At 41.3% G+C, this 26,293-nt stretch overlaps 1 protein-coding gene and 1 pseudogene across 8 annotated transcripts in view; both read left to right on the top strand.

The window, feature by feature from the left end:
• Il16 (interleukin 16) overlaps positions 1-26,293 on the top strand; it is a 103,210-nt gene that overhangs the window by 32,568 nt on the left and 44,349 nt on the right. For all 8 annotated transcript variants that reach the window (XR_001785481.2, NM_001360088.1, NM_010551.4 and 5 more), the window contains one exon: positions 25,268-25,376. Coding sequence is in view for 6 of the 8 variants with exons in the window: in NM_010551.4 (NP_034681.2) it covers positions 25,268-25,376 (109 nt within the window). In the remaining 2 variants the exon portion in view is untranslated. The remainder of the gene's footprint in view (positions 1-25,267; positions 25,377-26,293) is intronic.
• Positions 1,550-2,574, top strand: Phgdh-ps1 (3-phosphoglycerate dehydrogenase, pseudogene 1; annotated as a pseudogene).

Raw genomic sequence — 26,293 nt, 5'->3', positions numbered from 1 at the left:
TAGCTCTCCAGGCTGTAAATGCTGGCCTTCAGTTGCATGTGGGACACTTAGGTTGTTCTGGTAGAGATGATGCTGTTCTGTGCAGCACTCTGGGTAGGTAGGTGAAACACGTAGTTCTGGTCAGCTCTTTTGAATGTTGGTTGCCACGGCACTGTAATTTTGTTGTGTTTGTATTCTGCTGGGTTTTATCCTCATCATACTACCAGATGCTGACTGGGTCCATGAGGTACTGACTGATGGGGCAGAAGGAGCTTCCTGGGGCCCAGTGAGTGACCATTTGCTGCACAAGAGGAGGACAGGAGAAGTTGTAGAACCTAGGTCTTTTCTGCCATGTAGGCAAATGAGTCCTTAGTAGCTAGGTGGCATGATTTCCTGCTGTGTCCCCCTGATAAAGGTGGTGGTGGAGGTGGCTCTACAGTCCTCAGGGTAGCATGTTAGAGCTGTCTGTAAGACTTGTGTAAGGGTCCACTCCAGGTATCCACAGGCCTTCCTTTTCCTTGGTGTTTTATCATACAGAGCAAACTCATTTTCTTGACTGCTTTCTTGCTTTGCCTGTTGGTAACTGTGGGTAGCTGGACTCACAGGCCCCTAAAAGAACTGTAAAACTATAAATGTTCAGAAAATCTAGGAGAAATGCTAGAGGCAAGGACCAGATTTTGGCTGTAAAGCACAATAGGAAGGTTCTGTGTGGTGGTGACCATGACCTAACAGTGACACTGGGCTGTCATCTCTCGGGTGATACCACTGGAGGGAATGGTGGGAAAGCGCTCGAGTCTCTCTGCATTGTTTCCTTATAAATTTATGTGAATCTACAGTAACAAACAGAATGTGAGTTAAAAGAACAGTTAAAAATTGCATCCCATATGCTAGAAGGCTGCAATTTGGAAACAGCACTATTAAAAAAGATGGTATTTATGATTACATTATAAAATGTTTAGGAAATAATGAAAGGAGAGATGGAGAAGTCATTATGAAAAAAATGACAATGTTTATTGAATTGCCATTAAAGGAGGCTTACCTGAATAACGGAGATGTTTGTATGCAATGCTTGTGAAAGTGAAAGGTGCTAAGTGTCAATTCCTCCAAACATTTATTGGCGAATTTAGCTAAAATGTCTTTTTAAAATTAAAACATTTAAATTAGCATACAAAGGCTTAGATATCATTATGATTTTTTTTGGAGTTAAGATTCTTTACTAGATATTAGTTCAGGCAGATGCCCTGGTTCTGGGGTCCCCTCTCTCTATAGGTCACAGTGAGCGGGTTTCTTCAGAAGAGCCTGTGGGGCTGGGAGTGCTGAGCCCCAGGGTCAGAAGCAGAACTGGAAAGCCTCCAATACATGCTGCTTCCATGTTTCCAGGCTGGGCAGCAGGGAGGAGAGGCCCGTGACGTGCCAGGGTTTGGTAAGACAGCAGCTGTACACCCGCCTCTGCCAGGAGGCCTATCATAGTGGGCAGCATCACAGGGTTGGAGGGCTGAGCCCAGAATATGAGCAGGGGTTGGCCCCTGCGTAGTGGCACCTCTGGTCTGAAGACAGCTCCGTTGAGCATCTGCAGCATTGGTGTGGTGCCCTGGACTAAGCCCACAGTTTGGTAGGGGGCACCTGCCAGGGCCACAGTCAGGAGGCACTCCCCGCTGCCCTGCTCCCCTGGAACCCCAGGCCCAGTCACTGGAGCCAGCCCTGCCTGAACTAAGCGCTTCTGCTCACCCAGAGCAACTGATTCTAAGGCCTGACTCTAGCAATGGCCTTCGCAAATCTGCGCAAAGTACTCATCAGTGACAGCCTGGACCCCTGCTGCTGGAAGATCCTGCAAGATGGAGGGTTGCAGGTGGTGGAGAAGCAGAACTTGAGTAAGGAGGAGCTGATAGCTGAACTCCAGGACTGTGACGGCCTCATTGTCTGGTCAGCTACTAAGGTCACTGCTGATGTCATCAATGCAGCAGAGAAGCTCCAGGTGGTGGGCAGGGCTGGCACAGGCGTGGACAATGTGGATCTGGAGGCTGCCACGAGGAAGGGCATCCTAGTCATGAACACCCCCAACGTGAACAGCCTCGGTGCTACGGAGCTCACCTGTGGGATGATCATGTGCCTGGCCAGGCAGATTCCCCAGGCAACGGCTTCGATGAAAGATGGCAAATGGGACCGGAAGAGGTTCATGGGGACAGAACTGAACGGGAAGACACTGGGAATTCTTGGCCTCGGCAGAATCAGAAGAGAGGTGGCCACCTGAATGCAGTCCTTTGGAATGAAGACTGTAGGCTATGACCCCATCATCTCTCCTGAAGTCGCGGCCTCCTTTGGTGTTCAGCAGCTGCTGCTGGAGGAGATCTGGCCTCTCTGTGACTTCATAACTGTCCATACCCCACTCCTGCTCTCCACCATAGGCTTGCTGAATGACAGCACCTTTGCTCAATGCAAGAAAGGCGTGCGAGTAGTGAACTGTGCTCGAGGAGGCATCGTGGATGAAAGTGCCCTGCTGCGTGCCCTGCAGTCTGGTCATTATGATGTTTTAAAACAAACTATTTTAGTGGAGTCTTCTGTCCTCTCACTCCCCAGCCTCCATGTCCCCTCAATTCTCCCTTGTGACCTACCCCACGTCTCCATCCTGTTTTTATGTCACAAGGTGATTTGTCCCCTCTCCTGGATCTCTCTTGACCATCCCCCAGTCTCCTTCCTAATGCTGTAGTCATTCTGCTTTTATACCCACTTAGGTATGCACACATGTATGTGACATGCTAGGAACCGCAGGCAAAAAGGAATGAGTGGATTTTGTCTTTCTTAGCTTGGGTCATCTTCCTTAGTATATGCACAGCCTATCTTTATGTGAATTTATTTAGGTTTATCTGTTGTATCTCAGCTTCTCAGATTTATCCTTTTCTATCTTTTCCTTCACTTGGGGTGTAGTCAGTCACTTGGCTACTTTTCTACTTTACCTTCTGCCTTCCAAATTTCACAATCCTGGAGATACCAACATGAGATCTTTTGCTAGTATTCTATAGGATGCATGAAAATTTATTTGAATTGTATTTTTGATTTATCTTGTGCTTTTAAGTAAATCTCTTTTTACTCTTAAAATTGGTACTATGGGCTGGGTGCCTTTAATCCCAGCACTTGGGAGGCAGAGGCAGGCAGATTTCTGAGTTCGAGGCCAGCCTGGTCTACAGAGTGAGTTCCAGGACAGCCAGGGCTATACAGAGAAACCCTGTCTCAAAAAACCAAAATAAATAAATAAATAAATAAATAAATAAATAAATAAATATACTATGGACATTATATTTGGTAATTTTCTTGTTCCAGCTTCTAATTTATTTTTTTCTCTTCTGTCCTTTGAGCCAGTCCTCTATGGTATGTTCAATTTTCTAAGTATACATTCCAATTCTAAGATTTTGATTGGATCATTCGTATCTCATATTGCTTTTCTGAACCTTCTCATGTTTTTCATTGGTTTTAGGTACACTCACAATTTTTCTCACAATACTTCTTGGTTTCTGCTTAAAGACTTTTGGCAGTTAACTTGAGTATTTCTGTTATTTCAGTGTTGAGATCTGTGAATGTTTTTCTTACTCATTTTGAAATCTGTTTTGGTTTGGGAATGATGGGTAATTTTAAATCAAACACTGGATTTGTATAAGTTACAACTGTAAGTTGTAGCTTCTGGAACTTATTTAAAGTTTTGTTTTAGTTGTTTTTATTTGATATTCCTCTTTAGTCTGTTAATCTACATGTTATTTCATATATTTCCCAATATTAAACAGCTTTTTGGATCATTGGATGGAGCTGACTACTATTTTATTTGGGAGCTTATATTCATGTGTGAGATTGTGTCTCACATTGTTGTGCTGGTTTCGAGCTTGTGTGTGCCTCACGATGATACTGGAATTTCTGAGTTTTTTCTTTCGTTGGTTGGTATCAAGGTTTGCTTCCTTTCCATGTATTGAAAGATTTCCAGTCTTGTATGTTTTTGTCTCTGTGACAAATACCTCGGAGAAAACAGTTTAAAGTGAAGATACTTATTCTATCTTCTGGTCCCAGGAGTCTCCATCCAGTGTCAGCGGATGCCATCTATTATTGTGCTTGCTGTAAACTTGAGCATACTAGAGAGAGCACATGGTAAGCTTAATCTGTTCACCTCCTGGCATTTAGGAAGCAGAGAGAGAGAGAGAAAGGGAGAGAGAGAGGAGAGAGAAAGAAAGGGAGAGAGACAGAGAGAGAGAGACAGAGAGAGACAGGTGGGTAGACAAGGTACATCTTTCAAGGTCACACCCAGAGTGATCGAATACTTCCAGCTAGTTTCTGCCTTCTATCTACTCCTCCCAGTAACCCACTATAAGCCCACTGATGGATTGATCCACTGGTGAGCCTAGAGGCCTCGGGATGCAATCCTCTATCAGACTGGATCTACCAGTTGGGGGCCAAACCTTCAACGCATGTGCTGTTTTGTTTCATTTTGTTTTGTTTTTAGGGACTGCTTATATTCAAACCATAACAAATCTCATAAAATATGTGATGTGGTCCTTAGTTACCAAAGTTTCAGATGACTTATTTCTGTAATGATCTGTAACAGTTTTTGCCATCTGGTATCAGTGTTTTCCTTGTGGGGAGGCTGACTTTCCAGCTTATTTCGTTTTTACAAGGCCACAAAGATTTCCTAATTTTTCTGGAATTGATTTTGATAAAGCATGCTTTCTCATAATTTCCCAATTTCATCTGATTGCTCAAATGTATCCTGTGTCTCTTTGCCATCGTTTGGCTCTTGAGACAGCACCAATAGCTATGTTCCTTTATGCCGTTTCTGTTCTCTTACCCCTGGGACCTCTTCTGGAGCAGCATTAACATTTTAAAAGCTTTGAACAGAACCAACTTTTGATTTGTTCAGTTCTCTATTATATGCTCATCTTTATTTTAGAAGTTCCTTATCTGCTCTGTTCAGTTTTCTTTAATGATTATCTCATTAACTATTTTCATTTTTTCTTTTTAATACAAATACTTAAGATAGTAACTCATTTTTACACATATTGCTGTTCCTTCAGATGCACTCTGGAAGGTTTGCTAAGTACATTTTCATGACCAGTTTGTACTAAATGCCTTACGTTTCCAGTATGCTTTCCTTTGAGTCATGAGTTTCTTAGAAGGATGCTCCTTAATTTCCAGATGCACAAGTATTTTCCAGCTACCTTCAGAAATACATTTTTACTGCTTTTGAAATGATTACAGACTCACAGGAAATTACAGAGATGACACAGAGAACTTCCAAGTCTTCACAAATGTTCTACATCAGCACATCTCACATAATGAAAGTTACAGTCACACAACATCGAAATGGCAAATTGGGGGCTCAAGAATTAAGAGTATTCATTACTCTATCAGAAGACATCGGGTAGATTACAACCACTTGTAACTCCAGCTCCAGGGGGATCTAATGTCTCTGGCCTCCAAGGGCACCTGCACTCATGTGCACATATCCACACACTTATACATAATTTAATAGAGTAATGGTGAATTTTTGTTTTGTTTTGTTTTTTTGTTTTTGTTTTTTTGTTTTGTTTTTTGTTTTGTTTTGTTTTTTGTTTTGTTTTTCGAGACAGGGTTTCTCTGTGTAGCTCTGGATGTCCTGGAACTCATTCTGTAGACCAGGCTGGCCTCGAACTCAGAAATCCACCTGCTTCTGCCTCTGCCTCTGCCTCTGCCTCTGCCTCTGCCTCTGCCTCTGCCTCTGCCTCTGCCTCTGCCTCTGCCTCTGCCTCTGCCTCTGCCTCTGCCTCTGCCTCTGCCTCTGCCTCTGCCTCTGCCTCTGCCTCTGCCTCTGCCTCTGCCTCTGCCTCTGCCTCTGCCTCTGCCTCTGCCTCTGCCTCCCAAGTGCTGGGATTAAAGGCGTGCGCCACCACTGCCCATCTGGTGAACTTCTTAAAATGGAAAATTTGACATTGCTATAATACATGTGGAGTTCTATGTAGTTTTTAATGTACATGTCTCTTTGCCATCTTTTGACTCTTGAGACAGTGTCTATAGCTATGTTCCTTCACACCATTTCATAATCATTACATCATCCAAGCATCATCCACTATCAAGAAAGTCTCCCTAGCCATACACCACCCAGACACACTCTGGGCCCCCTTAATAACATTAACTATCGTAGCAAATATTGCTTCTTTTCTCTCCACTTAGTTTCTTTAATACCTCCTAATTTATTTGTGGTGTTGCCAGCCTGACATTATAGTTCTTTGTACTGCTAAAAATTGTTTGATAATCCTGGATGTAATTATTTTGGAAGTGTTTTTTGTGTGTTTTAGAAGATCCCGCGTTCTGCAGTTACCTTAACTAGGCCTATGCTGACCTAGCAGCTTCTTAAGGAGTTTGATGGTTTGAATGAGAATGTCCCTCACAGACTCTGGCATTTGAATACTTGGTCCCCTGTTGGTGGTGCTGTTTGGGGGAGGCTTTGGAGGAAATAAATCACCAGGGTTGGACTTGGAGGTTTCCAAGCCTGGAGTGATTGCCAGGTCATTCCTTCTGCCTCCTGTTTGTGGTTCAAAATGTCAGCCCCCAGCTAATGCCAACTGTCACACTTGCCCACCATGATTGATCCTTATCCTTCTGAAACCATGAACCAAAATAAACCTTTCCTTCTACAAGTTACCTTGGCCGTGGGGTCATGTTCTATTTTTTTTTTTTTTTTTTTTTTTTTTTTAGTGATGTTAACCATTTGTGAGGCTGTTCAATATGAGTGAGCATATTTGGAACACCTGTATTTATTTTGTGATTTAAACCAGTTATTATTGAGCAGACCAATCAGTATTAATCCTTTTTTAATAAAAAACATCATCTTAGTCAGGACTGGAGAGATGGTTCAGAGATTAATAACACTGGCTGCTCTTGCAGAGAACCCAAGTTCAGTTCCCAGCACCCAGATGGAAACTTACAGCCATCTGTAACTCCAGTTCCCCAGGATCCAGTACCCTCTTCTGGTCTCTGTAGATAACAGACACACACTTGGTGCATATATACAGGCAAACAGCCATACACATAAAATAATGATAAATAAATCTGTTTTGTCTATAAAGTGCACCAAGTTTTCTTTTCTTTTTCCTTCCTTCCTTCCTTCCTTCCTTCCTTCCTTCCTTCCTTCCTTCTTCCCTCCCTCCCTCCCTCCCTCCCTCCCTCCCTCCCTCCCTCCCTCCCTCCCCCTCTCTCTCTTTCTCTTAACAAATTTACTTTTATTTATTTACTCTCCATTAGTTTAAATCTGGGATGAATACAGCATCACACAGATTCTGTGTCCAATGGCCTTTGCAGGAAGGTTGCTTCAGAATGTGTCATGAACCATACCACTGTTTCCGTGGGTCCATTTTATTTTTCCCCAGATCACTCTGGTTGTGTTTGGTTTGCCTCCAGGAGTCACTGTATTGTGTCTTTGCTTTATACACATAAGCACATCTCTTGCCTAAGTAGAGGCATAAGCATAAGGCATAAGCACCTTTAATTTTAAGAAGAGCTGCGTGCTCTTTTTGGTTCCGGAGACCTTGCTTGTAGCCTTGCACCACAGCCTTCCAAACATACTTGCTTTTAGAAGTCCTGTTCCCAGCAGGCCTCCACAGGTGCCAAGATGAATGGCAGAAAGAGGAGTTTTATTTTCTTTAGCATTTTTTTTTGTTGTGAAAGTTTTATTTTTATTTTATTTTTTGATTTCATACATGTATAGTGTACTAACACTAATCCCCCTGCCACTTCTTCTATATCTCCCTACTCCCTCTCAAATTGATCTCCTTTTCTTTAATTATTAATGTTACATATATGTATATAAATGAATTAACATATAAACACAAGCTGCTAGGTCTATTTAGTATTGCTTGTATGTACATGTTAGTAGGTACCCAAATTTTAATCTAATTTCTGTTCTTTTGTTTTTAACCCCACACATATAAGTAAACATACATATGGTTTTTAATGACTTGTTTCCTGTTGTTTGTCTTACACAGTTCTTGCTGAGAAGTGAGTTAATTGGTTCCTGTTGGAAGGCAGTTTCTCATTTCTTTCTGCTTGCTGCTCTTAAACAATTAATTAATTTGTGTGTATGTGGTTTGCATTTATATGGTGTATGTGTGGTGTAATTGCAGATGCACGTGCCTACAAAGGCTGGAGGAGGATGTCAGATTTTTGCTTTATCATTCTCTGCCATACACACACACACACACACACACACACACACACACACACACACACACACACACATATATATATATATATATATATATACACTTGGTATATATATATATATGTATGCCATCCACACTTCTAGTAACCAATTGGAGATGATATAATGCATCACCTGTAAATAGCTTGAACATCTAAAATTTGATGAATTTTATTATGTAGGGGCCTTTTCACCTGGCATTTTCACCAAATTTTTTCCATCTTTGTTCACAGACTTATTGCTTAGCATTTGTTTCTGTCTTTTGTGTCAAGATTTAGAGAAATGGCAGTAAAAGGAAATACACAGGCACATGTGCACACACACATATATACATATACACATATGCACATACACAATTATGTGTGTGTATATGTATGTATATATATATATATATATATATATATATATACATAATATGTATATGTATGTTCTATCTTGTTTTGCCAGCATGTACATCTGTATGTATATCTGTTCACCCCTTGTGTGGTTGATGCTGGCAGAGGCCTGAAGGGGAGAATATTGGATCACCTGGAACTGGAGTTGTAGACAGTTGTGAGGCACCATGTGGGTGCTAGGAATTCAACCTTGATCTCTGTAAAAGCAGCCAGTGCTTTTAATTGGTGAGCTTTCTTGCCAGTGCCTCAACTTCTTTATTCTTTTGAGACAGGGTCTCTCACTGAACTTGGAGCTAGAATGGTGGCTAAGCTCCCAGCAATCCTTCTGTCTCTATCCCTCCCCCCAAATGCTGGGATTAGAGGTGAACACATGGCCATGCCTGGCATTTCCCTTTAGTGCTAAGATGCATGCTCAGGCCCTCATGCTTGCCCAGAAAGTATTCTTACGCACTGAGCCATCTCCTCCATCTTGCCTACCGCTTTTAAAAACTAAATAGCTCAGTTTTTGTTTGGGGGATTTTACTTTTTCTCAGAAACTTTTTGTTATGCTTTAATTTCTATTTCTTTTACTTAGGGTTTGCCAAGTTAAATGAGTTTATGGTTTAATGTCTCTCAACCAATGTCATGTGAAGTATTAGATAGATAGATACATAGACAGAGGATAGATGGATAGATAGATATATAATAGATAAGAGATAGGTGATGGAAGATAGACAGATGACACAGGTCTCTTCATTATGGAAATTTGTTGCATGCATACACTTGTCACTGTGTCACATTTTGTTTTAAGCTCTCATTAGTATCTTCCACACCTTTGTGTTGCCATCTGGGTATTTTTCAAAACTATGCCCCAGCTCTGTTCCCTTGCCTTCAGTCCTCTCTAAACACCCTGTTCAGCCTGTTAACTTCTGGGTATTAATTTATTCAGTTCTTTTTTTGAGCCTGCTGAGAAATTTTCTGTTTCTCCTCTGAACTTCTAATCACTTCCTTGATGTCTTTAAAGCACAAAGCCTGTCGAATTTTCATTGTGTGCTGTGCCCACTGTGCAGTTTGCAGTGTGTGCAGGCCTGGCTTTCATGTGTGTGGTTCTCCTGGCTTTCTCTAATCATGGCATGCTCCGGGGAGCTTTGTTTCCATTGAACTGTTTTCTCTGATGGCTCCTATGTCCCATCACTTTCTCTGTGGGTGTTTTGTAGGCACAGTCTGTGCTGGTGCCTTCACAGAAGATTCAAATTTGCTTTGGTGGGGTAGCTGGGGTATCATTAGCCTGGAGCAGAATTAACCAAATTCTTGTCTGGAGGGTTGCGAGTCCATGTGGCATGAATTAGGCTAAAGCGCCTGCAAGTGCTCACTGGTAGTTGTCAATTCTCCGGGGACTCCCTGCTTCCATTCAGGGCTGTATCCGGACTATAATTTCCTTTCACTACCTCAGGATGGCATGGATCCACTCTACTCCATATTTAAAATAAGGAGATAATCCTTTGAATCATCCTCTTGATACAAAGAGAATGTCCTGTTAGGCTCTGGTCTTAGGAAGGAGCTGAGATCTCTCTTGCTCTGTAGTATCCCATTAGATTACAAACAGCAACGTCCAAATTCAGCCACTCATCGAATAAGCTCAGAGCCACAGAAGACTCCGGGCAAAGAAGCTGCTCCACAGCCTTTAGTGCAGCCACCAGCTGCTGCCTATGCATGATGGTGGTGCCTTTCCGTAGACAGGGTTCTATCCCATTTAAAACAGTTAAACAGTTACCTGGCTTTAGCTGAAGGAACACAGTCAGTGGTCACCAAACCAGGGAAAGCATGATCCTCCCCTGTCCTTTAATGTCCCACCTACCAGTGTTTCCTGTTTTACAAGTGTGGTGATGGGCACCTTTCTACCAACATCCACATGTGTTTTATACAATTATTTCCTACAATAATATCTGAGAATGTGGAGAGACAGAGTTGAGAATCATTTGGGAAGTGGTTGATATTCCTTGGAGACTGGATACTAGGATTCTTGATGGCCATCACAGATAGGATGTGATCTTGCTATGAAACACAGGCTAGTCTTGAACTCATGGGTGGTTTTAAAAACATCTGCCTTAGACTCCTGAATTCTAGGACTGTAGGCACATACCACTATGGCTCACTTTGAATGGTTTTATTATACAGGTCATATATCATATAATTAAGTGAATAATATTCTGTGGTTTCAGCAGCATGTCTGTAGAATTGTACAATCATCACTGCTAACTTTAAAACCATTTACCACCTCAAAAGAAACCCCATAGGTTTTAGAAATTCCCCAAAGCCCACCCTCTGTCACACCCCCGTTTCCCATAAGACCATGAGCTTCAGAGACTATGATCATACTTACTCTATTCCTATCAGCATAGTTCTGGACATCTCATAAATGGAGTCACACATAAGTGATATTTTCCACTGATTTACTTTGATTACTATGACACTTCCAGTCATCTTATTGCAGACTGTATTATCGCTTAATCACTTGTAGTTGACACATAATATTATAATGTATGCATATACCAAGCTACCTATCTGTCACTTAATCAACGCTGAGTACTTTTCTATTTTTGGATACTATGAATACTTCCTCTTTAAACATTTGTGTGAAATTTTACATGGGTGTATGTTTTCAGTTTTTTAAAGTATACCTAGGAGTGAAATAATACTGTATTCATTTTTTTGACAAATTATTCTGTATATAGTAGTACATGCCTTTAGTCTTATCACTGAGGCAGGGGCAGGGGCAGGTAAATTGCTCTGCCAGCTTGTTCTACATAGTGAGTCACAGGACATGCAGAGTCACAAAAAGAGAACCTATCTTGAAAATTCACAACAAAACATTTTTTTTGAGAAATCTTCAGCCTGTTTTCTAAATCAGTTTCATTGCCTTACATTTTTACCTTTAGTGTGAGACTCAAAATTTTCGTGTATATGTATGGTTATATATGTACGTGTTCACACATGTGGAGATTCTTGTGTATGTGTATGCAGGCCCACCTGTTTGCACACTCATGTACAGGCTAGGGGTTAGCTTGGGGTGTTATTTTTCAGGTGCCACCTACCTCATTTTTATGTATTAAAATATTTTAATATGCAAATGAAACAACTAACTAGTAGACATGAAGAGGCTATTAGAGTTGTTCTCATTTATTAAAACACTGGAATGAATTTGAAGAACTTAGTCATCCCATTTCCATTCCCAATACTGTGATATCTCCATGATTCTAATGTAGATGGATGAAGGCTGAAAGCCCACACAGTCTGCCTGAGTTTTGCATGATATAAGTAGTTTTATCTGCAGTTTTTACTGACAGGCCCAGTGGTAGTGAAACAATGTAATCTATCATTGCAGGTGAATTTATCTTTTGATGGCTTTCTTCTTTTGATTTTATTATAAAATTACTTTATTGCAGTGAACTCTAAAATAAAAATATCTCGCAGCTAGATTAGAGTAGCCACTCAAAGACCTGTTCAGTTCCTAACTCTACTCATCTCGGTGAACCCTTAGAATGGCCATTCTGAAACTGTGGCTCTTGGATTAGGATTTTATATGTTCACTATCAACTGCATCTTTATACACTTAGTCATCACCTGACCCCTCCCCTCCACAGAAACTATGATGGAGTTGAAAATAGAAAAAAAAGTATTAGCTTTATATCTTCTCCCACAACTCTTGTGCCCATTTACCTGTATTCTGTACTTTCCCATTACCTAACGTCACTCTCTCTTGACTTTCCTAATTAGTAAGCTGTACCCATGCTAACAATGATTTATATGCACTTTTACACATTTCAGGCTAGGATCCAGGTATGAAAGAAAACACCTTGTGTTCTAAGGCAGGATCGCACTGAGTAGTCCAGGCTGGCCATCGAGCTGCTAAAAGGATGGCCACCTTCCCAGAAGTGGAATTGTAACTGTGTGCCACCATGCTAGGCTGGGGGCTGAATTTAGGTGCTAGTATTGCAAGGCAAACATTTTTCCCAGTGGGGTACCTCCCCAGCCTACGGATCATTTCTCAAGTATCTTCTCTCTGCTGGTGGGAAGAGTGAGGGTGTGACTTTAGCCCTTGTAGCTTGCATGAAGCAGTACCTCACCTTGGCCTTGACTGGCATGACTACTATTCTGTTTCCTTTCTGTTGCTATGACAAACTCCAGGACCAAAGACAACTCAGGGCAGGAAAGGATTTGGTCTACATTTCCATTTGCCTGATTTTCTTCTTGGAGTTTTACTGCTCTGCCTCTTTCTTAGAGACATAGAACCATTTTTGAACTACTTTGTATGTATGGTGTGAGAAAACAAGTCCAGAGCCTAAACTTCTCCCAAGGCTTACAAGTCCCACTGCTCCACCGGGAAAGCTCATTTTGCATGTGGACTGCTAGCTGACCTCACTGAAAAGACTGACACTTCTGGAGCTTGCTGGCTGCATTCCTCCACATTGGAAACTTTTCTGTTCTCTTTTGAATGGAGTTGCTGTGAGTGCTGCATCTGAGGGAACCCCACATCATAACCCTCTTTCTTATAGACATAGGACTGTTGTGAATTACTTTGTGTATATGGTGTGAGAAAGAAGTCCAGTTCCTTTATGTAGAAATATGTCTTTCCAAGTATCATTTGTTAGAATGATTCTTTTCAAGGCATCAAATACCACGGTAGCAGGCTGACCTGAGCCAGGACCTTGTACTGGGACAGGAGCAAGAATGGGCATGCTGAAGAGGCATGAGAAGATGGAGTTAGGACATGGTGACAGTGGTCATGTTGTGGATAAGGGGGTGAACATCAAAGGGAAGGCTTGGGTGTGTTTGTCACTTCCCCTGGAGACTAGCAGATATGCAACATCTTCCTTTTGACTAGGTAGTTGCCCCACAGCCAATCTGTAGGAGCCTATTGTTTTGTTTGTAAGACACAATGCCCTAGAATTCGTTGCCATCATCCTGGGGTCACCCTCTTATTCCATGGGAACTATGTAGCTTTCCAGTTTTAGAGTTTAGGGCTGTTGGTCCCTAAAAGCAATATGGCTAATATTAATGTTGAAAAAGACTTTTTTGGCCAAGGCCATTTGGTCCCACGAGGACTGGTTGGCACAGAGATGGAGGTCTAGGTAATAGTGGGGCGTGTTGCCTACAGAACTGCTGCCATGCTCTCAGTCTCTGATGAAAACAAGGATAAGTGTGTTCCAATGACTTTGTTAGCCCCTTAACCTCAGTGACAAAGCCTCAGCATGGAGAGAAGCCCCACCTTGGGAGCAAGAACAGAAGAATCCTGTTCTGTGTGCTGCCGAGGGAGGCCTCTGTGGAACTGCTCTCAGGGATCCTACAGAGACTCCTTTCATGAGAAGCTGCCCCACCCAGGACATGCTTGTCCAAGAGTGGTCAGGCTCCTCTGGGAGCCAAGGGAAGCAGTTTGATTCCCATGAATCATTTTCTGATATGTGATCATTTCAGAAAAAGAGGCAGCCTGGAGGCTTTAAACGTAACCGTCTCTCAAAATCATCACTCAAAAGTACAGAGCTGTAAGTGATGGCAAGGTTTGGTTAGCACATTTCTCAGTCTAGAGAGAAGGAAACCGAGCCCCGAGCAATGATACAGCAAGTTCGGAGCCATGAGGAAGTCAGCTCTGCAGGCTTCAGGACCCACCCTCCACCTCCTCACACAATTCTGGTGAGGAGGTCACCAAGTTTGACATCTTAAAAAAAAACAACAACTTGTTTGAGATTTATTATGTGTGTGTGTGTGTATGTTTTGCCTGTATGTGTATCTGTGCACCACATGCATGTGTTACCCATGGAAACCAGAGGAAACAGTGATGTAAGAAGGTATTGGGTCCCCTGGAACTAGAGTTACAAATGGTTGTCAGCTGCCATGTGGATGCAGGGAACTGAACCCCAGTTCTCTGGAGGAGTTTAGCCAGTGTTCTAAACTGCTGCACCATCTCTCTAGCTTCTTCTTTTAAAATAAAATTCTTGTGACAGAGTATACATACTCATGTGCGCATACATGGGTACACACACACACACACACACACACACACACACACACACACAGAGAGAGAGAGAGAGAGAGAGAGAGAGAGAGAGAGAGAGAGAGAGAGAGAGAGAGGTTTGAGGACAAACTTGAGTGTCATCCTTACAAATTCTACCTCCTTGAATGCCGGCTATGATATTAGCCTGGAGATTGCCTATTAGGCTAGACTGGGCAGCCAGTGAACCCTAGAGATCTTTGTGTGTCTACATCGCCAGTGCTGAGATTAGTTCACCATCATGCCAGACATTTTTGTGGGTGTCAGAGATTAAACTCAGGTTATCATCTCACACAAAGAACACTTTATCAACTGACCCATCTACTCAGCCTCCAGCTTGGCAATGAAATAAACTCAGAGCACATAAGAATACTGTGGCATTGGTGTTCCAGACACAGAACGTCTAAAAACATGTGCATTGCCTTGTTTCAGGAACTTTTAGGTTGCAATTTTTTTCCTCAGTGACGCAACATTGCCACTAAAGTCTGATCTTCATCCATCGGTGTGTTTCTACGTCCGCCACAGTGGTATCTAAGGAGACGTTCCAGCCACACCAGGCTAAAGAGTTTTCCCACAATTATGCAGATGCTTACTGTCAGGGCCCTCATTAGGTGCAGCTTTTTGGAGCTTACAGTCTGCTCACATTGCTGAGGGAAAAGATCAACTGCCATGAGACTTACATCGGAGATGGCTTTGTTTGGGGGATATGGAGTGGTAAGGCAGGAGGGCCCAAATAAATGGTCTCACTGCCCTGGAGAGCAAAGTCATGAGACAGGAATGTGCTCCAGGGATTAATGGAGTCCCATGAGGGATCAAGATGGCTTCTTCTGGATCAGGCCTTCTTCAACCAACACTGAAAATCTCAGAGAAAGATTCCCTCAGGTTAACAGAGCCCCTGCCCTCTCATCCAGGTGGGAAGGGAATGGTTTGTTCTGTTTCCTGTGATTTTTCTGCCACCTTCATCTGACTAGCCAACAATTTCTATTTTAGATAAGGGATTTTTATAAGAAAAAAAGATTCTACTATTGTTAACAGTTGAAATAAATATCATGTTAATGATTTAGCTTGGGCCTGATTACAATGTAACAAACATCTACTGTTAAGCTGGGTGTGGTGGCTGGGTCCTATAATCCCAGTACTCAGGAGGATCAGAAGTGAATGGTTATCCTCTCCATACTGAGTTCAAGGTCAGGCTGGGCTACAGGAGACTCTGTCTTAAAAGGGGGAAAAGGTACTGGGAGAAATAGCTGCCCCCAAAGAACTTGCTGTATATGCAGGAGGACTTTAGCTCAAATCCCCAGAACCTACATTAAGAAAAAAATAAAAAGCAGAATTTAGGGCTTAGTGATGGGAATTTGTAATCCAGCACTGAAGAGTTAGACAGGTGCCTCCACATACACCTGCCTATGCAAGAACATACACATACCCATGCAAGAACATACACATACCCAAGCAAGAACACACACACACCCATGCAAGAACATACACATACCCAAGCAAGAACACACACATACCCAAGCAAGAACATACACATACCCATGCAAGAACACACACATACCCATGCAAGAACATACACATACCCATGCAAGAACATACACATACCCATGCAAGAACACACACACACCCAAGCAAGAACATACACATACCCATGCAAGAACATACACATACCCATGCAAGAACACACACATACCCATGCAAAAACACACACATACCCATGCAAGAACATACACATACCCATGCAAGAACATACACACACCCCATGCAAGAACATACACATACCCATGCAAGAACATACACATACCCATATAAGAACATACACATACCCATGCAAGAACATACACATACCCCATGCAAGAACACACACATACCCATGCAAGAACATACACATACCCATGCAAGAACACACACATACCCATACAAGAACATACACACACCCATGCAAGAACACACACATACCCATGCAAGAACATACACATACCCATGCAAGAACATACACATACCCATGCAAGAACATACACATACTCCAGACAAAGGAAAAGAAAGGAAAAAGTAGATATCATTTCATCATTCAAGTACATTTTTGCTAATTCATGAGAGCTGAGTCTTGTATGTCATGTCTTGCCTATTGTGTATTCTCACAACTAGGAAGAGGGCCCAGTACATAGTAAGTTTTAGCAAAATTTGTGAATGATCTTGCTAGTTCGGTGCATCTATATGTAGTTCTTTTTACTGTATTTTTTATATTCTGTGGTTAGACTATTATAAAGTATTTAAAAATGTATAGATAACACAAGTACAGTCACAGTAAAAACTTTTAAACATTATTTTAAGATGAGTTTAGTGTGCTGTGTCTCATGTGTATACCATTTTCTCTTTACTTTCATATTATTAGACAGTTAGAAGTGGAAATATACAGTCTGAATACACACCTCAATTGTGCTTCAAGAATAAGGGTCACCCTTGGATGGGTAGTTATTTCCCATGCCTAGTGGGCCTGCAAAGGTCCCAAAGCCACATTAATATACATTGTCCCAATAGCATGCATGAAATGGAGCTGATACTGGAGAGGAGTCTTCACATTAGAGTTGGGACATGACCTTACCTGACTGTTGTAATAAAAAAAGTATCTCTTGGATATTAGGTGAGATATTCTAATATGCTCAAAGAAAGAGTTCATATACTTAATTTTGGAAATCAGAGCCTTAAGAATTTAACCAAATCAAACTTACTATTGTATATAATCACAGCTTTCATAGCTATTGAACAATTTCCCATATTAGCACAGTTAAAGATTGGTAATCTTGCTCAGGTTAACACAGCGCCATCTGCTGCTCGATAGAAAAATGACAGCCTAGGCGTCTGCCCAGACTTAATCTCTGATTTTCACATTGACTTTCACAGGAAATAAAAGGGAATTGATTTGTGGTTTCTTGTGTCAGAAAGGATATAGCTTTAGTTTTTAAGGCTGTTACTGGACTTCTGGGTCCATACTGCTTACAAATCCCGCCAGGTTAACTCCACTAGTTGCAGAAAATTCTTTCAAAATTCAAGAGAAATAGAACAGCAGCCAATGGACGGAGCTTAACTGTGCTCTGGCACCTGTGAGAGATCTCTGTATGCCATGTAATGCAGGTGGACTTGAATTCAGGGAGGCTCAGTAGCCTGCCACCAATGGCACAGCAGAGGAAAGCTTTGAAATAAATGGGGCAGATGGGAGCAGTATCTTCAGAGCTGGCCTGCTGTTGGGGACAGGGTGCTGATTAAGAGGCACCAAGTGAGAGTTCGAGGCAGGACAGAGGGGGGCTTCCTCTCTTCAGATGTTGGAGAATGTGTACCACTTGGCACATGTAATTAACCAGGCCCTTCCATAGCTGCCTTCTCAGACAGGTAATTATGTTAGATAGAATAGGGGTCTCCAGCACAGGGCAGTACTAAGTGCCTGACCCCAAATCCCTAAGCTCTCTATAGCTACAGCTTTCACATCCAGTGAAAAATATCCAAAGGTCATTTACCAAGCCATTCAAATTCAACAGCCCACAGATATGCTTTTGTTTACCGAGTTTCCCATCTATAGGTTCCCTGAAACACACCCACACCACCCCCAACATGTGTGTGCTTGTGTGTGTGCATGCATGCACTGTTGTGGAAGTAACTGATTAAACCAATGTTTTTTTCTTTTTTTTATTAGGTATTTTCCTCATATACATTTGCAATGCTATGCCAAAAGTCCCCCATACCCTCCCACCCACCCACCCTCACTTTTTGGCCCTGGAATTCCCCTGTACTGGGGCATATAAAGTTTGCAAGTCCAATGTGCCTCTCTTTCCAGTGATGGCCAACTAGGCCATCTTTTGATACATATGCAGCTAGAGTCAAGAGCTCCGGGGTACTGGTTAGTTCATAATGTTGTTCCACCTATAAGGTTGCAGTTCCCTTCAGCTCCTTGGGTACTTTCTCTAGCTCCTCCATTGGGGGCCCTGTGATCCATCCAATAGCTGACTGTGAGCATCCACTTCTGTGTTTGCTAGGCCCCGGCAAAGCCTCACAAGAGACAGCTATATCTGGGTCCTTTCAGCAAAATCTTGCTAGTATATGCAATGGTGTCAGCATTTGGAAGCTGATTATGGGATAGATCCCTGGATAAGGGAGTCTCTAGATGGTCCATCCTTTTGTCACAGCTCCAAACTTTGTCTCTGTAACTCCTTCCATGGGTGTTTTGTTCCCAATTCTAAGAATGGGCAGTGTCCACACTTTGGTCTTCGTTCTTCTTGAGTTTCATGCGTTTAGCAAATTGTATCTTATATCTTGGGTATCCTAAGTTTTGGGGCTAATATCCACTTATCAGTGAGTACATATTGTGTGAGTTCCTTTGTGATTGTGTTACCTCACTCAGGATGATGCCCTCTAGGTCCATCCACTTGCCTAGCAATTTCATAAATTCATTCTTTTTAATAGCTGAGTAGTACTCCATTGTGTAAATGTACCACATTTTCTGTATCTATTCCTTTGTTGAGGGGCATCTGGGTTCTTTCCAGCTTCTGGCTATTATAAGTAAGGCTGCTATGACAATAGTAGAGCATGTGTCCTTCTTACCGGTTGGAACATCTTCTGAATATATGCCCAGGAGAGGTATTGCTGGAACCTCCGGTAGTACTATGTCTAATTTTCTGAGGAACCACCAGACTGATTTCCAGAGTGGTTGTACAAGCCTGCAATCCCACCAACAGTGGAAGAGTCTTCCTCTTTCTCCACATCCTCGCCAGCATCTGGTGTCACCTGAATTTTTGATCTTAGCCATTCTGACTGGTGTGAGGTGGAATCTCAGGGTTGTTTTGATTTGCATTTCCCTGATGATTAAGGATGTTGAACATTTTTTCAGGTGCTTCTCTGCCATTCGGTATTCCTCAGGTGAGAATTCTTTGTTCAGTTCTGAGCCCCAATTTTTAATGGGGTTATTTGATTTTCTGAAGTCCACCTTCTTGAGTTCTTTATATATGTTGGATATTAGTCCCCTATCTGATTTAGGATAGGTAAAGATCCTTTCCCAATCTGTTGGTGGTCTTTTTGTCTTATTGATGGTGTCTTTTGCCTTGCAGAAGCTTTGCAACTTTATGAGTTCCCATTTGTCGATTCTCGATCTTAGAGCACAAGCCATTGCTGTTCTATTCAGGAATTTTTCCCCTGTACCCATATCTTCGAGGCTTTTCCCTACTTTCTCCTCTGTAAGTTTCAGTGTCTCTGGTTTTATGTGGAGTTCCTTAATCCACTTAGATTTGACCTTAGTACAAGGAGATAGGAATGGATCAATTTGAATTCTTCTACATGATAACCGCCAGTTGTGCCAGCACCATTTGTTAAAATGCTGTCTTTTTTCCACTGGATGGTTTTAGCTCCCTTGTCAAAGATCAGGTGACCATAGGTGTGTGGGTTCATCTCAGGGTCTTCACTTCTGTTCCATTGGTCTACTTGTCTGTCGCTATACCAGTACCATACAGTTTTTATCACAATTGCTCTGTAGTACAGCTTTAGGTCAGGCATGGTGATTCCACCAGAGGTTCTTTTATCCTTGAGAAGAGTTTTTGCTATCCTAGGTGTTTTGTTATTCCATATGAATTTGCAGATTGCATTTTCTAATTCAATGAAGAATTGAGTTGGAATTTTGATGGGGATTGCATTGAATCTGTAGATTGCTTTTGGCAAGATAGCCTTCTTTACTATATTGATCCTGCCAATCCATGAGCATGGGAGATCTTTCCAACTTCTGAGATCTTCTTTAATTTCTTTCTTCAGAGACTTGAAGTTCTTATCATACAGATCTTTCACTTCCTTAGTTAGAGTCATGCCAAGGTATTTTATATTATTTGTGACTATTGAGAAGGGTTTTGTTTCCCTAATTTCTTTCTCAGCCTGTTTATCCTTTGTGTACAGAAAGGCCATTGACTTGTTTGAGTTAATTTTATATCCAGCTACTTCACTGAAGCTGTTTATCAGGCTTAGGAGTTCTCTGGTGGAATTTTTAGGGTCACTTATATATACTATCATATCATCTGCAAACAGTGATATTTTGACTTCTTCCTTTCCAATTTTTATCCCCTTGATCTCCTTTTGTTGTCTAATTGCTCTGGCTAGGACTTCAAGTACAATGTTGAATAGGTAGGGAGAGAGTGGACAGTCCTGTCTAGTCCCTGATTTTAGTGGGATTTCTTCCAGCTTCTCCCCATTTACTTTGATGTTGGCTACTGGTTTGCTGTAGATTGCTTTTATCATGGTTAGGTATGGGCCTTGAATTCCTGATCTTTCCAAGACTTTTATCATGAATGGGTGTTGGATTTTGTCAAATGCTTTCTCCGCATCTAGGGAGATGATCATGTGGTTTTTGTCTTTGAGTTTGTTTATATACTGGATCACACTGATGGATTTCCGTATATTGAACCATCCTTGCATTCCTGGGATGAAACCTACTTGGTCAGGATGGATGATTGTTTTGATGTGTTCTTGGATTCGGTTAGCGAGAACTTTATTGAGAAATTTTGCATCTATATTCATAAGGGAAATTGGTCTGAAGTTCTCTATCTTTGTTGGGTCTTTCTGTGGTTTAGGTATCAGAATAATTGTGGCTTCATAGAATGAGTTGGTTAGAGTAGCTTCTGTTTCTATTTTGTGGAATAGTTTATGAAGAACCAGGATTAGATCTTTTTTGAAGGTCTGATAGAAGTCTGCACTAAACCCATCTGGTCCTGGTTTTTTTTTTTTTTTTGGTTGGGAGACTATTAATGACTGCTTCTATTTCTTTAGGGGATATAGGACTGTTTAGATCATTAACCTGATCTTGATTTAACTTTGGTACCTGGTATCTGTCTAGAAACTTGTCCATTTCATCCAGGTTTTCCAGTTTTGTTGAGTATAGCCTTTTGTAGAAGGATCTGATGGTGTTTTGGATTTCTTCAGGATCTGTTGTTATGTCTCCCTTTTCATTTCTGATTTTGTTAATTAGGATGCTTTCCCTGTGCCCTCTAGTGAGTCTGGCTAAGGGTTTATCTATCTTGTTGATTTTCTCAAAGAACCAGCTCCTCGATTGGTTGATTCTTTGAATAGTTCTTCTTGTTTCCACTTGGTTGATTTCGCCCCTGAGTTTGATTATTTCCTGCTGTCTACTCCTCTTGGGTGAGTTTGCTTCCTTTTGTTCTAGAGCTTTTAGGTGTGTTGTCAAGCTGCTAATGTGTGCTCTCTCTAGTTTCTTTTTGGAGGCACTCAGAGCTATGAGTTTCCCTCTTAGAAATGCTTTCATTGTGTCCCATAAGTTTAGGTATGTTGTGGCTTCATTTTCATTAAACTCCAAAAAGTCCTTAATTTCTTTCTTTATTCCCTCCTTGACCAAGGTATCATTGAGAAGAGTATTGTTCATTTTCCTTGTGAATGTTGACTTTCTATTATTTATTTTGTTATTGAAGATCAGCCTTAGTCCATGGTGATCTGATAGGATGCATAGGACAATTTCAATATTTTTGTATCTGTTGAGGCTTGTTTTGTGACCAATTATGTGGTCAATTTTGGAGAAGGTACCATGAGGTGCTGAGAAGAAGGTATATCCTTTTGTTTTAGGATAAAATATTCTGTAGATATCTGTCAGATCCATTTGTTTCATAACTTCTGTTAGTTTCACTGTGTCCCTGTTTAGTTTCTGTTTCCATGATCTGTCCATTGGTGAAAGTGGTGTGTTGAAGTCTCCCACTATTATTGTGTGAGGTGCAATGTGTGCTTTGAGCTTTACTAAAGTGTCTTTAATGAATGTGGTTGCCCTTGTATTTGAAGCATAGATATTCAGAATTGAGAGTTCCTCTTGGAGGATTTTACCTTTGATGAGTATGAAGTGCCCTTCCTTGTCTTTTTTGATGACTTTGGGTTGGAAGTCGATTTAATTAGATATTAGGATGGCTACTCCAGCTTGTTTCTTCCTACCATTTGCTTGGAAATTTGTTTTCCAGCCTTTCATTCTGAGGTAGTGTCTATCTTTTTCTCTGAGATGAGTTTCCTGTAAGCAGCAAAATGTTGGGTCCTGTTTGTATAGCCAATCTGTTAGTCTATGTCTTTTTATTGGGGAGTTGAGTCCATTGATATTAAGAGATATTAAGGAAAAGTAATTGTTGCTTCCTATTATTTTTTGTTCTTAAAGTTGGCATTCTGTTATTGTGGCTGTCTTCTTTTAGGTTTGTTGAGGGATTACCTTCTTGCTTTTTCTAGGACGTTTTTTCCGTCCTTGTATTGGTTTTTTTCCGTTATTATCCTTTGAAGGGCTGGATTCGTGGAAAGATAATGTGTGAATTTGGTTTTGTCGTGGAATACTTTGGTTTCTCCATCTATGGTAATTGAGAGTTTGGCTGGGTATAGTAGCCTGGGCTGGAATTTGTGTTCTCTTAGTGTCTGTATAACATCTGTCCAGGCCCTTATGGCTCTCATAGTCTCTGGTGTAAAATCTGGTGTAATTCTGATAGGCTTGCCTTTATATGTTACTTGACCTTTCTCCCTTACTGCTTTTAATATTCTATCTTTATTTAGTGCATTTGTTGTTCTGATTATTATGTGTCGGGAGGAATTTCTTTCCTGGTCCAGTGTATTTGGAGTTCTGTAGGCTTCTTGTATGTTCAGGGCATCTTTCTTTAGGTTTGGGAAGTTCTCTTCTATAATTTTGTTGAAGATATTTGCCGGTCCTTTGAGTTGAAAATCTTCATTCTCATCTACTCCTATTATCCGTAGGTTTGGTCTTCTCATTGTGTCCTGGATTTCCTGGATGTTTTGAGTTAGGATCTTTTTGAATTTTGTATTTTCTTTGATTGTTGTGCCGATGTTTTCTATGGAATCTTCTGCACCTGAGATTCTCTCTTCCATCTCTTGTATTCTGTTGCTGATGCTCACATCTATGGTTCCAGATTTCTTTCCTAGGGTTTCTATCTCCAGCGTTGCCTCACTTTGGGTTTCTTTATTGTGTCTACTTCCCTTTTTAGGTCTTAGATGGTTTTATTCAATTCCATCACTTGTTTGCTTGTGTTTTCCTGCAATTCTTTAAGTGATTTTTGTGCTTCCTCTTTAATGTCTTCTACCTGTTTAGCAGTGTTCTCCTGTATTTCTTTAAGTGAGTTATTAATGTCCTTCTTGATGTCCTCTACCATCATCATGAGATATGCTTTTAAATCCGGGTCTAGCTTTTCGGGTTAAACCAATGTTTTTTATAGCTAGTAAAGTTACAAAATAGAACATGACTGCCTCACCATACACTTCTAATATCTTGGAGAAAGGAGATGAAAAAAAAATTCAAGCTTTTCCAGAGTCTTCTCTCACACAAGGAAGAGTCATATTTCCTTTCACCATGAAAGTGAAATGAGACCAACCATATTGTTTAACATACTCAATATAATAGAGACTCACTCTCTCTGTGAGTGTATGTGTGTGTAACGTGTATGTGAGTGTGTGTGAAGTGTGTTGTGTATGTGATGTGTGTGTAGTATGTGTGGGGTATGTTTGTGAGTGTGTGTGAGAGAGAGTATGCATATGAATGTGTAGTGTGTGTGGTGTTCATGTATATGTGCATGTGTGTTTGTGGTGTGTGCATATATGTGTGTATTGTGAGAGTGTGTGTGGTGTATGTTGTATGTGTGATCTCTGTGTTGTGTTTATGTGTGTGTATACTCTTTTGTATGTGCAGAGATCAGAAGTCAACACTTCCTTATTCACTCTACACCTTATTTTTTGGAGACAGGATCTCAAACTGCACCCAGAGCTCACTGATTCAGCAAGACCTGGCCAGTGAGCTCCAGGGGTCCTCCTGCCACTGCTTCCCCAGTATGGACACAGGCATACTAGGCTGCACCTGGCTTTTCACATGGTACTAGGGATCCAAACTTAAGTCCTCATCCTTACTCAGCAAGCATTTTATAGATTACACCAGCCCTAGAAACTATTCATACAAAAAAAAATCATTGCTATGAAAGAAGTGATGTCATTCAATATGGTAAGACAGAAATAAAAGAGAATCATAAACAATTGATATGACTTTTAAGGTTCTAAATTAAGTGCTGACAACTAGAAATCAGTAATGTAATAAATTTACAATGCTCAGAAGAATGCATGGATGTTTCAATATTCTAAAGCTCTATAATATATGTTCAACAATAATTTTGTGAGTGTCTTTGGTAGAATCTCAGGACAGTGTAGCACCCTCATTATCTCTAGCACACTCTCTGTTCACACCACTTTCCAAGCCACATCAGAGCACTGCCTTTCTCAGTCGTGATCTTTCATATTTGCTTATGGTTAGCCTTTGTTTACTAAAGTGTCAGTTATCCAAGGTCAGCTCTTGTCTGTCGTGATCACTGCTGAATTCCTCATGTCTAATGAAGAACCTGACATATGCATTTGGTGCATTTGTTTAATATTTATGTAATTTCTATTGTTAATTACCTTTTAGTTTAATGAATGTGTATCTAGGAATAAATGGTTGCGAGTGGTCCTAAATCCAGGTCTCAGAGTGCCTGCTACTTTAGTAGAGATAGAGGCAAATCAACAAGTATTTCTCTGGTCCATGCCAACAGCCCATTAAGCTAAGCATACTTGTCAACTCTAACTTGCTGTATAAAAAGATGGGAACTGTTTTCACAGGAATCTTCTTCAACTTCCTCTAAAGAAAAGTCTGGAAAACCAGAAGCACAAAGTAGCAGCTTCCTGTTTCCTAAAGCTTGCCACCAAAGGACACGCAGCAACTCCACCAGTAAGTATCTTCCCAAAATATCTTCTGGAACAGGGCTGTGTTAGTTCCTTTTCTGTTGCCGATAAAACACCATGACCAAGGCTGTTAAAGAAGGAGAGTTTTTGTTGTTGGTGGTGGTGGTGATGATGGTGGTGGTTGGTTGGTTGATTGGCTAGGTTTTTTTGGCTTATGATTCCAGAAGGCTAGAGCCCATAATGGCTGAAAGAGACAGCAAACAGTCATGCTAGCAGGAGCAGGCTGCTGAAAGCTCACATCTTGAACCACAGGCAGAGAGCAGAGAGAGAACTTCAAGTGAGAGATTTTAAACTTTCAAACCCGCCTCCAGTTACAAATGTCCATCACAAGGACTCAGCTCCTACACCTTCCCAAACAGCACCATCACCTGGAGACCTATGGATTTACATGGGCCTATAGGGGCCATTATCATTCAAACCACTACAGGAGTTTAACTGCTCCTGAATATCAGAACTAGCAGGACAGCCAGTGCTGTGAGGGAGATTAAGACTGGCTCTTCCCTGGTCTTTCAAGTATAAACCAAGATGGGAGCTGTTTGTTTCTCAGAGAATATTTTTCACGAGTGTGCTTCCCAGACAGCTGGAGAGGTTATCATTTGCCTTACCATGCCTCTGTGATCAGTTCTTCCTGGGTGACATGCTGAGAAAGAAAGGAAGGAAGGAAGAAAGAAGCAAGGAAAGAAACAAAGAAAGAAATGAGCAGAGCAGCTCCTCTAGCTGCTGGCTGAGCTAGCTTCTTTCTGTCCCTCCCTATGACCTATGTTGCCTTATCAGTGATATGATAGGGCCTGAGGCTGGAAGACCTCAGGACTCTTGATTACTGTAAATAGAATCAGAAGAATGAAGAAATTAAGACTACAGTGAAACATAATACTAGCCATGCTAATACTGATCTCTGCTAAT

The sequence above is a fragment of the Mus musculus genome, chromosome 7 (assembly GCF_000001635.26).
Source record: "Mus musculus strain C57BL/6J chromosome 7, GRCm38.p6 C57BL/6J".
Lineage (NCBI taxonomy): Eukaryota > Metazoa > Chordata > Mammalia > Rodentia > Muridae > Mus > Mus musculus.
The sequence above is the reverse complement of the archived record's forward strand: the minus strand, read 5'-3'. Positions and strand labels throughout refer to the sequence as shown.